At 38.6% G+C, this 11,506-nt stretch overlaps 1 protein-coding gene across 3 annotated transcripts; it reads right to left on the reverse strand.

The window, feature by feature from the left end:
- Nucleotides 1-132: 132 nt before the first annotated feature.
- On the reverse strand, nt 133-10,001 carry HNRNPA3 (heterogeneous nuclear ribonucleoprotein A3). 3 transcript variants are annotated; one of them, XR_013814089.1, is made up of 12 exons: nt 9,850-10,001; nt 7,582-7,704; nt 7,342-7,488; nt 7,053-7,263; nt 6,698-6,787; nt 6,519-6,614; nt 6,339-6,416; nt 5,741-5,884; nt 4,702-4,824; nt 4,538-4,607; nt 1,836-4,444; nt 133-1,751 (listed from the first exon to the last, which is right to left on the reverse strand). XR_013814089.1 is itself a non-coding variant. In XM_079782200.1 (11 exons), the coding sequence occupies exons 1-10, from the start codon at nt 9,919-9,921 to the stop codon at nt 4,555-4,557; spliced, it is 1,137 nt and encodes a 378-aa protein (XP_079638326.1). In that variant the 5' UTR covers nt 9,922-10,001; the 3' UTR covers nt 133-1,751; nt 4,538-4,554. The 3 variants fall into 3 exon arrangements, 2 of the variants coding, with proteins under 2 accessions (XP_079638326.1, XP_079638327.1); XM_079782200.1 differs by lacking the exon at nt 1,836-4,444; XM_079782201.1 differs by lacking the exon at nt 133-1,751 and having other exon boundaries at nt 4,074-4,444; nt 9,916-9,990.
- Between the last annotated feature and the right edge of the window lie 1,505 nt (nt 10,002-11,506).

Below are 11,506 nucleotides of genomic sequence, written 5' to 3' on the forward strand. Positions count from 1 at the left end.
TCCCAGGTCAATGTTTCCCAGTGAATAGAACCCACTTTTCCAAATTTCATATTATTACTTATTAGTAAAGTATGTCATATTCACCTATAGCATTTAAGTTACACGGACACTGTGAAGTGACAAAACAACACACACATTTCTAAAAATATTTTAATGAAAAAGTTAGCTTTCTGTAAACATTTCATTATCCTACAAATGAAACATTTGAATCCATTGCAGACCACCTCTTTTAAGTCTTAAAAATCAAGACATTGAAATATAAAATTAATACTCACATAGGCTAATATATTACCCCTGCACATTAGCATGCTTATTCCCTATACTTTGTGATGTAATTACTGGAAATCCAAGATACTGTCATTAACTAGAAATGTTTCAAATTGTGACTTCTATATTGGAACTCCTCAAACCAAGCGTTATCTCAATTGTTTAGTTCCTTAACAAATGGTCTTTATTACCAAATTTTATTCATTAGGACATGGGTGTAAGTAAGTAAAGGTAGGTTTTTTTTTTGGTTGTGTTTTAAAAATATGATGTGGAAAACAGTAACCTTGAGTTGCTTTGACAAAGTTTGCCTTGACCATTTCCCTTATGAACTTTGTTTATTGGTGCTATAATTTAAGAGCATCACATTTTTCAGTAATGACAGTGTAACTACATTTAATTTAAATCACTTTATTTCATAAAAAAAATTAGGTGGACTGAAAAGAACGCCTTTAAAAAAAGAAAATGTTTATCTTAGGAAATTTGCTTCACTAAAACAATGCTGTAAATAAAATTCATCAAAATAATTCCCTTGCTCAACACTTCATTCTAAAGTGGTGTAGAAATTTAGTTCTGGTTTAGACAGAGCCAGTCATGTTGTGAGAATAAACTCTGGCAAAGTTACTCCTATTTATGTAAGAATTTCATTTGTTTAAAATTTAGAAACTAGTTTCATTTTAAGCATCTATCCCCCAAGTGTTGTTTTTCAAATGAATTGTCAAATTTCAATTTTTAGCCAGCCCTTTTGGGCTAGCAATAATAGCCCTTATGAAATCAGCAACTGATTTGCACAGAAATTAATAGTTTATTCTTTGGGAAGTTGTCCTTTTAAAAGGGAGCATTAGAATAACTAGGTGCCCACTGCTTCTGATTAACAGGTTAAATGACACACACAAACACACACAAAAAAAACAAACCTAAAAAGAACCAAATTATTTATGCCATTAATCTAAATTCCCTGATTTTATATGTAAGAGAATTTATATATGAGGCCACTTGAATGAAGACCATTTTTATATTTCTATTCAATCTGGCAATTTAAAAAGTTCATCCCAAGGTTTTCCCTAGAACGAGGACTGGCAGGCTTAATGCTTCTGTTTTAACTAAGTCATGCTTATTACAATACAAAACTGCAAAATTTGAGGTCACTCCCTTTCTTTATCAAAAACTGACTTTACCCTAAAGACACCAACAATGAATTATGTACATGAGGCCACACGTCACTCAACATGAACACTCATGGTTATTTGCAGGAAAGTTTTAAAAACTGTTTAAAACGTTTTGGATGTGGTTCCAAAATCAAGTTTCAGCTGAACAATTTTACTAATGTACCTAGTAGTTTTAAATGTGTAATATAAATTTGTAGGGAAACAAATGGTGTCATCAGGTTTTACTGTGAGCTACAAACCTTACCCAGCCAGAAACCTTCGTATTTAAGATGGTAGGAAAGACATTCCTCATTTAGGCAAGAAGGGTTCTCATTCAACCTGCAAATCAAAAAGATTACTCTTACCTTGCTTTACAAAAAATTACTCTTTTAATAAGTGAAAAAATTCAAATTCAAGCCTTACCTAATGCTTATTGCCCTTCCTTGCAGGTCTAAATGCTAGACCTAGTGACTGTGGCAACTATCTCTCATTGATGTTCCAAAAGGCGAAGAGCTCCTTCCTGCTAGACTTTCTTCGATATTTCAGTTGTAATAAGCAGATTTAACTAGCTTTTGAAAAGTTGCTCACTATCACCATAGTATTTTATGCCTTCACTTCTCAGTTGAAGCTCTTGCTGCTGCCTTGTCATTCTTTATTTATGCTGACTTGTCCATACTCAAAAGGCTGCTGAAGTCCTGTCTTAGTGAGTCTCCTTTGATCCACACTGTGCTCAAAAAGCACATCTTAGGTCCTTTAAAGCTGGTTAAATCGCTCTCCTCATGGCTTACTTTTCCACACTGTTCACAAGAACTAAGCTAAATACAACTTATAAACAGGTCACATACACAGATTTCACCTGCTTATAGGTTGCAAACATCAACTTACTGAAAATATATTTCACTATTAAACTAGTTCCAGAACACAGAAAGTTTGTTAATAGTACAATTAACTTCATATGCCATTAAAGGATACTGTCAAGGTTGTGTCAAACAATTTCACAAAATAGAAACAGGAAATGTTAATCACCCCCATTCCTTCAACCTTTATTATATGAATAAAAGAACTTTAGACAATTTAGCTCAATTTTAATAAAATGTTTCCCAAGCATTATTTTGACCAGGTACCCAGGTTTAAGTTATAAACATTGACAGTGTCCATTTATATAACCACACTTGAAGTTGTGAAGACTTAACCATTTTCTAATATTTGCCTATTTTCTACGCTGCTTATCCACATACGTCCATTAACAAATGGCATGTTGTCTGTTACATTTATTGGTTTGTGAGTGTTTTCTGGAAAACTGCAGTATCTGTGAAGACCGATTTCCATGCTGGCATTGCATGCATCCAAATATTAATGCACAGAGGCACAGAATTAGAGCAACAAGAGAGCATATGCAAACACTAGCACGCCCCACTCCCCTTTTTATTGCTTGTTTTGCTTAGTACTTCTTAAAACAAAAATAAGAACCTTGAATTCAATGTTCAACTGCCAAAGAAATAACAACAGCAGGGCACATACTTAGGGCTTGAATGAAATTGTAAGCACTAGGCTGGCGCAAAACAGTAGACATTGGTTTATATATTATATATATATATATATATGACCTTATCATCTAAAAATCTTCTCATCCCGGGTCCTCCAAACAAATTAGCTCATACCAACATGATTTAGGTTCAAGCATACACATAGAATGACAGTGTGTTCTTTGGGATTTTGAATAAGAACTCAGACAATCCAAATTTGAATTCAGATCTTTGGGAAGTGGGAAGCTTGTACTAAGCAACTGTGGTACACTTCTACTGCATTATGTCATTTGGGTCAATTATATCTAGACTCTCCTTGGTTTCATCCAGTAAAATGTAGAGGGTACAAACAGGAAAGCATGCCAGCCAGTTAAGGGTTCAACAATGCATGGTTTTTATTCTCTTGCTTTGAGAGCTTGTATAAAAAAAAAAAAGTTAAACCAAGGAAAATAACGAAAGATTTATGGGCCTCTTGTGCTTTAAAAAGGAAAAAAAGGTAGCCACCAATTTGCTCAGATACAGCAGGCTTAGTGGTCCTATATTTTGAAGTTTTAAAAAACGGTTTTTAATGGAAGAGGAAAGGAAAAACATCCACTACCCCTTTCCAGAATTTAAACAGAGGGCAGCAGACATTCTTTACACCCAAATAAAACTATGGCAGTAGTTCACATGTGACCAAGGTGAATGTAGAATGGAGATGTTCTAAACACAGCTCAGACTCTCAGCAAAGCCAACACACTAAAATCATGATTACATTTGGAAAGAAAATGCACAAAAACCAAATAGGAATTTTGAGTTTTCATTTGAAGGTAAATCTTAATGTCATCAAAGTCACAAATATGCTAATTTAAATACCCAATTCTATTTATCTAAAACACACATTGCAAACATACAAATATCTATTCTCTCCACATGTCAGAGCCCATTCATTTCATGGTTTGGAAATGGGGAGAATAGATTCCCCTTAAATTGCAAGTCAGTAGGTGTTTCTTTACAGTTAACTTTAGCAAAATTCATACAAAATAGTGATTAACAATGATCTTCTTTACTTGTTAACTCACAAGGAAACACCTTCAAAACTGCATTTTGTTAAAGTTTCTGTACTAAAATGTAGAAAAACTGAACTACACAAATATTGAAAAGTTAAAAATTCCTTAATTTTTTATTCCTGGTACCACTACCACAATTTACAGGGCAATATACCTGATGTAATGAAAAGAAAAAGAAAAAGACAAAGCTACAACAGATAAAAGACCTCAGGAATGTACATCTAATTGACACTACATTGCATTAATCAATAGCTGCACTTTTTGCAAACTGTGGCTATGACAGTCCTGAACAAGAAGGGTTTCCTGTTTAAGCTGCAGTAACTTTTCTGACTATGGATCATCGTTCCTCCTGTGGCAGATTTTTACAGTTCCTCTAATGCATTTGGGACGACTGTCTCAAAGTAACCTGCAGCTTTCCTGACAACTCCTCGCTCTCTCTCCTGCTAAGAACTGTAGCCTGTTGAATAATACAGGATAAAAAAATTATTACACTCAGTGAACAGTTCCACATATGCTTTATCATCATGTTAAAAATTTAAATTATACCTACCCTTTTCTGCTGAGTTTTTAGAACCTTCTGCTACCATATCCACCACTTCCACCACCAGATCCATAACCACCTGAAAATATACAGGTAGACAGTTTTAAAAGAAATATGATACATGAGTTTGTAAATTAAGGCTATAAAAATTTTTAATGAGAAATATTATTTACCACCATAGGGGCTACCCGAGCTTCTTCCACCAAAACTGCCCCCCTTCATGGGTCCATAATTTGATTGCTGTTGTCCACTGTAATTTCCAAAATCATTATAGTTTCCACCTCCACCATAGTTACCTGAAATTACAAAGGTTTTTATTTGTGGCTGATTTGCACAATTATTTCCCTCTTCTAATATACGTACATCATCTTAACAATCATGACAGCATACTCTACAACACTAACTTGCAACTCCTTGAAAAGAGATTTTAGAGCTACCAAATTCTCTACACCACAGAGGCCCACCTCAGACACAGGGTAAGGAATGAAAAAGAGTGAAAAACGGTCCCAAGAGCATGTATCTAGATAGCTGTCATATTTGTTTATATTTGATGCTATACTCCAGCACACTCTCCTTCATACCACTAACACCACCAAAATTGTCAGTTTGATTCACTCTAATTCTGATGTAGTACAACTTTTAACTCTTTGCACTCGCTTGCTTTTTCTCGATTCCTGCTACCGATGCTAACCGTGTCGAGTCACACTCGACATCCAAGTGCAAAAGGTTAAATCAATGATAGAAGGTATTCTAAATTAATTTAATAAAAATCTTTTATTGTTGATACATTAATAGTCCAAAATGCAGTGCATTTGTATCAAAGCTCTTTAGTGTCATTGAGTAATAATGCAGTCTTGCTTATAGTCTGCAATGCATCTTTGACACACTGAGATTTAAAGTGATTTCCTCATTTAGACCCCAGATGACACCCTATTCATTTTAACAATTTACAATTCCCATTTGTCCAGTTTAAAATTGCTTAGCATTAGTAAAATCCTAATTACTGATAAACAACCATTTCAAGTATAGAGTTGAATACATTTTACCAATTTACTAAATAATAAGCAAAATTAAAAAAAATTTAGTTCAATTACCCATTAAGTAATTTCTGATTTTACAAATCATGAAATATGACCAAATGTTTTAACACTTTTAAACATCTGTAATGGAACTATAAACAATAATGAACGCTTAAAACAAAACAAAACTTACCACCAAAATTTCCTTCATTGTAACCATCGTATCCTCCACCACCGCCACCATATCCACCACCTTGGTTTCCATATCCTGGTCCACCACCACCACCACCATAGCCTCCTCTACTACTATAACCAGGACCACCGCCATAGTTGCCACCTAAAAAAAATTGGGTCACAAAAACAAATATATAACTGAACTCTAGTTTGTATTGCATTTAAACCACTGGAAAATAAGTCAATGAATTGATTTAGCACTAATGCTTGGTTAATAGAACCAAGAAATCTGGGCTAGTAAGAATTTAAGATAAATGCTTAAATATATTTTAATATTAAATTTTTCTTTTTAATTCTTTAAATTTCACTAAAGAAAATAGTGAAGTCTCCTGAGATATTATGCCAGCTTAATTGACTAGTACAATAAACGTAATTGGCCAAAAATAACTAGCTACTGTTAAATCCTTAGGGGGAAATAAGTTCAACCTTCTATGATATTAGTTTAAAAGCATACTTTAACTGTCAAGCCATTCAATTTTGATTGAAATTTAAAAAATAAAAACACTTAATTGTCTATAAAGCCAGGAAACAAAATAGGAATTTTTTTAAAAACTTACCATCACCTCCAAATCCATTATATCCACCATCACCTCCTCCATAACTACCTCTGCTGCCACCTCCACCACCGTAGCCTCCTGCGGAAAAGAAAAGCAAGGTATGAATTTAAAAAGTGTAACATTCAGCCTATCAATAAATTTTAGGAAGACATGTACTTAGAAATAAGATAATCATCCTACCTCTTCCACCAAAGTTTCCACCACGGCCAAAGTTACCTCCACCACCTCCAAAGTTTCCTCCCCGACCCATGAAATTGCCAGATCCACCTCCACGGCCTTTAACACAGGCAAGGAAGATCTTTAAGAATCTTACAAACACCACTCACGTTTATTGTTTAAGTATGTATGGTATTACTCACCTCTTTGTGATCCAGCAGACTGCATTTCTTGTTTGGAAAGGGCCTTTTTCACTTCACAATTATGCCCATTAATAGTGTGGTATTTCTGAACTAAATTTTTTTTTTAAATCAAACAAACAAAAGTTACTTGGTGTTTGAAAAAGCACATATAAACGATATCCTTTAGCACTACACATAACATTAAATATCTAGGATGTTACCGTTTATTTCTTGATTCGGATGCTGGTTACTTAAGTGTAGTCACTTTATGAAAACTGAACCATACACTTTATGCACAATACAGTATAAGTAATTTAGCAAATTTAGTGTAGAACAAAAAAGCCATTTCTGCTTTCTAATTCAACTTGCTACTTACCAACAATTTTATCAACTGTATCATGATCATCAAAAGTTACAAAAGCAAATCCTCTTTTTTTCCCACTCTGCCTGTCCTCCATAACTTCTATGGTTTCAATCTTGCCATACTTTTCAAAGTAGTCTCTCAAATTATATTCTTCTGTATCTTCTTTAATACCACCAACAAAAATTTTCTTCACTGTTAGATGGGCACCAGGTTTTACAGAATCCTACAAGAAATATACAAGTTTAAAAAAAACACAAAGTTTTACAACAATTTCACGTTATACAACATGGTATTAAAATACCTCTCTAGAAACAGCTCTCTTTGGTTCCACTACACGCCCATCAACCTTGTGTGGTCGAGCACACATTGCTGCATCCACCTCTTCAACACAAGAGTAAGTCACAAAACCAAAGCCCCGGGAACGTTTTGTTTGGGGGTCTCTCATCACCTACAAAATAAAGAGTTTTAAACCATTGAAACACTCCTCCACAAGTCTTCTACCTTTTTCTAAAAACCCCTTTTTTGTCCTTTAGTAACTTACCACACAATCTGTGAGTGTGCCCCATTTCTCAAAATGTTCTCTTAAACTGTCATCTGTAGTTTCAAAGCTCAGACCACCAATAAACAGTTTTCTCAACTGCTCTGGTTCCTTAGGATCATGACCCTGAGAAAACAAGCAACACATTTTATTTATATCTTTTAGTGAATTGCTAAGATGCACAAGCCTTTTACGTTGCTACAAATAAACCCAGTATCAAATTCTGTACCATTAACACTTTGTCCAGTTAAAAATGGGAGGATCATACAAATCAACTTAATAAAGGGACCAAAATACCAAGAAAACCTATAACCATCCTTTTAAATGCCAACATCACTTCAACTACATTTTAGTCCAAGGGAATCCCAAAATCAAAAGTTCCTTAATTTTAAGCTACAAAAGGGCCTGGGAATAGATTATTTCTGATGTTGCTACTAAGAAACCTAAGTATTGTAGAAGCAGTTTTTTCATCCATGCCATTTCTTCTCCTGTCAAGCATTTAATTTTAAACCAAAGCTCTGAGGTACAACTTAAAAAGTTTTGAGTGGTATTTTTAAGAAATGTAAAAATCTTCCTTACATTCCCTTTAATTCCAACTGTATAAAAGAGATAGAAAAACTACCATTATCTGAAACATTTAAGATCTTACTTCCTGACACTGTTGTCAGTTTGGCTCAAATAAATTATTTTTTAAAAGGCAAATTCACGCTGCTCCCCACAAAAAACTCTAAAAAAATCCACCATTGCCCTGGCTGGTTTGGCTCAGTGGATAGAGCATCAGCCTGCAGACCAAAGGGTCCCAGGTTCGATTCCGGTCAAGGGCACAATGCCTGGGTTGTGGGCTGGGTCCAATGTGCAGGAGGCAGCCAATCAATGATTCCCTCTCATCATTGATGTTTCTCTTTTTCTCTCTGAAATCAATCAATCCACCAAGTATCTTGACAGTTTTTGATAACCAGGTTATGTGCTGCAAAAATTAACTATGTGCACTTGTATCACATGGCAAAAACTTCAAATACGTCTTGTAAGGTCACAAAAAGGGCAAGCTGGATTTAAGTATAAAATTTATTGCTTGAAAAGAATGAGATTTTCCTTAAAGATAGGGACTGCACTATTTTACAACTTAATAATTTACATGAATTGCCATTTAATCCATGCATTTAAGATATCGTTCATCCCAAGTCCTTACATAAAGGGGCTCACATTTACATTCTAATGTCTTCAGTGTCTTCTAATGGTACAGTTGTTAAGGTATAAGGAAGATACTGTCATATGCTAGAAAAAAATGTTAAATGATTAATAGCCTACAGCATTAATTCACTTATTATCTTTTCAAGTCCTGGTTAAGTGCATTTAATTAGCAACACCAAAATGACTAAAAAAACCCCCAAAAAACAAAAACACACAACTATGCCTCACATATAATTATCTCAAGCACATGAAAAATGCAACTGTGGTTGCAGTCCGCTAAAATAAAAATCCCAAAACTATAACCAGAGCCATGGGGGAAAAAAAAGATTTAAAAATTTTAAAGTTCCTATTGTATAATAGCGCCAAGATATGTATAGTTTTTTTTAAGTACTTTAGCAAGAACAGAGCAGGAAGTATTACATAGCAGCAAACTTCTTAAAAATTTATTTTCAACTGGATGCTGCGGAGAAAATAGATTTTATTTTCTTTCGTCTGTAAGGCCTAGAAATGTGCCAGCCTAAGCTCAGAAAAAGCAATGCGCCCAAGCTTCGAGGCCATTTGCGGCATTTTCTGCCGGGCCGCCTCCTCTCTCTTCCTTCCAATCTCGCGCTCTTTCCCGGTGGCGGAATTAGGCGGCGGCCATTGCGGGCCAATGCGCCATTTCGTAACGCGGCAGCGGATCAATGTCAATGTGGCCGCCGCCCGCCTGCTCGCTCTCCCGGATGTGCCTGGTCGTCCCCTCCCCTCCCCCACCGCCTCCTCCCAACCGCTCCCGCCCAGGCCCGCCATGCCTCCCTCGGCCTTAAATCCGAGGCCGCGCGACCGGCGGGCCGGCTCCCATCCGGAGGTCTCCCCAGCCACGCCGCGCCTCCAAAGGGCCACCTGTGCAGCCGAAGAAGAAAACGAGGCGGGCGAGAGGTCCCGAGGAGGCCTCCGAGGCCCGCTCCCTTCCCCCTCCCACCGCCCGTCTCAACGCAGAGCGCGGGACCGCCGACCCGTCCACCCGGCCTCCCCGCTCCCACCGAGCCAGGCCCCCCACGCCGGCCACTACCCATCAACCCCCCGCTCTCCCCCTAATACCTCCTCCCCCCGGCGGCGGCGGCGACGGCCGGAGTCGGGCTGGGGGCGACCGGGCGGCGGTTTTACCTCCATTTTGAGACCGGACTCGCCTCTTCCAACTCGAGTTCAATATGGGACCGAGAGGAAGAGGCGGGGCCAGCCGTCACGTGACGCACTTTCCGCGCGCCGCCGACCTGGTGGAGGAGGGGCGAGTTGCGCGAGGGGCGTGGCTAACTGGGCGCAAAGAGGGACTGGACGAGCGGGTTGGCGGGCAGGGAGCGGGGGCGTGGCAGGTCGCGGGAGCGCGCGCGCCTCCTCAACTTCCAGGGCGGCGCCGCCCTTGCCGCTGTTCGCGCCCGGGCTGCGGCGGGCACGTCTGCTCGGGCTCGGCCAATGGCGTGCGCACACGTCGGGAGAACTTGTCGTGGCCGCGCGTCACGGGAGAAAGGGGCCTTTTCCTTTCTTCTCGCGCTTCTTTCTTCTCCCCCATGTAGGCCTGTTGGTCTCAATGTCCGAATTAATGCCATTGCCCGAGCCTGCATGAGCCCACGCTGTTTCCCCCTGTGCTTGAAGGTCCCAAGAAAGGCCTCCCGGCCCCTCGGCTTCTCGCATTTTTCCAAATACAAGCGACCAGTTTCTGTGCCTGCGGCGCCCACTGTGAGGGCCTTTACGAAAAACCCCTCTGACACCGACGTCGGTGAATCACGAGCCTTTGGAAAGGCCTCCAACCGCGGCTAACACACTGACATTCCCCCTTAAGGACCCGCGGCAGGACTGGTCGAGGTCAGTTCCTTAGGTTCCCACTGACCTCAAATCTGTCGGCACTATTTTCTAGCATTTTCCCCAGTGACTGAGGAAAGCGCTGAAGCAACTTTTCTTGGGGATGGAATTTAGGGAAATGAACGATTTACAAGACTTTGAACGCAGGGTAGCAAGGCACGGCTACCTAATGGCCGGTAACTTTCACCTTAATGCTTCTAATTGTGTCGTGAAGCCTAATGAACAGGATCAATGAGAGAGTCAAACACTGGAGACCCACTCCTTTTTCGGCCCAACTAAGTGATTTTAAATCACTTGACGTAAATGAGCTTCAGTTTTAGTATTTTTTTTTAAATGAAAGGGGGATAAGATTTGGTAATCACCAACACTCAAGAAACGTCAGTTAATCTATAGACCCATGTTTAGACAAAGATACTGATGAAAGTGTCTAATTGACAAGTATCCTTAACCATAAGAAAGATTAGGAATTTAATCAATTATATTGTAAATTGTTTAAAACACAGTTTGTGTTGACACATAGGGAATAGTCTGCTTGGGACTTGGAAAAAAAAGGAGCACAAAAAAATAAGAATTTGTTAATGTTTACTTAGCATTGCCCAAGCAGAACCGGTGTTTTATTTGGCAGACAGGAACAAAAGGTACTTTGTTTCAGGGCAGAAACCATCACCAGTCCTTAATGTAACTTGGACGAAATAACCCTCCAAACTGGCCTCCTCCGGTCGCTCTGATTCCAGATTCAACAAGCAAACTGTTACGCACTCTGCTTTTCAGGCACTCTGATACCCAGCAGCCGGACTTGAGACGCTGGGAAAATGTGTACCCTTAGGGTCTCCTTAACATACGAAGGCTTCTTGAATTTACTATGAATAGTCATGGATAGCTTGATTTCGTTTTTTCT

The sequence above is a fragment of the Cnephaeus nilssonii genome (assembly GCF_951640355.1).
Source record: "Cnephaeus nilssonii genome assembly, chromosome: 10".
Classification (NCBI taxonomy): domain Eukaryota; kingdom Metazoa; phylum Chordata; class Mammalia; order Chiroptera; family Vespertilionidae; genus Cnephaeus; species Cnephaeus nilssonii.

Excerpts from the sequence above, each read along its gene's own strand:
- HNRNPA3 (XM_079782200.1), bottom strand. The coding sequence starts at position 9,921 with ATGGAGGTAAAACCGCCGCCCGGTCGCCCCCAGCCCGACTCCGGCCGT. Across the intron at positions 7,705-9,849 it reads GCCGCCGCCGGGGGGAGGAG|GGTCATGATCCTAAGGAACC; the intron begins GTATTAGGGGGA and ends TTGTTTTCTCAG. Across the intron at positions 6,417-6,518 it reads TGGAAACTTTGGTGGAAGAG|GAGGCTACGGTGGTGGAGGT; the intron begins GTAGGATGATTA and ends TCTTTTCCGCAG.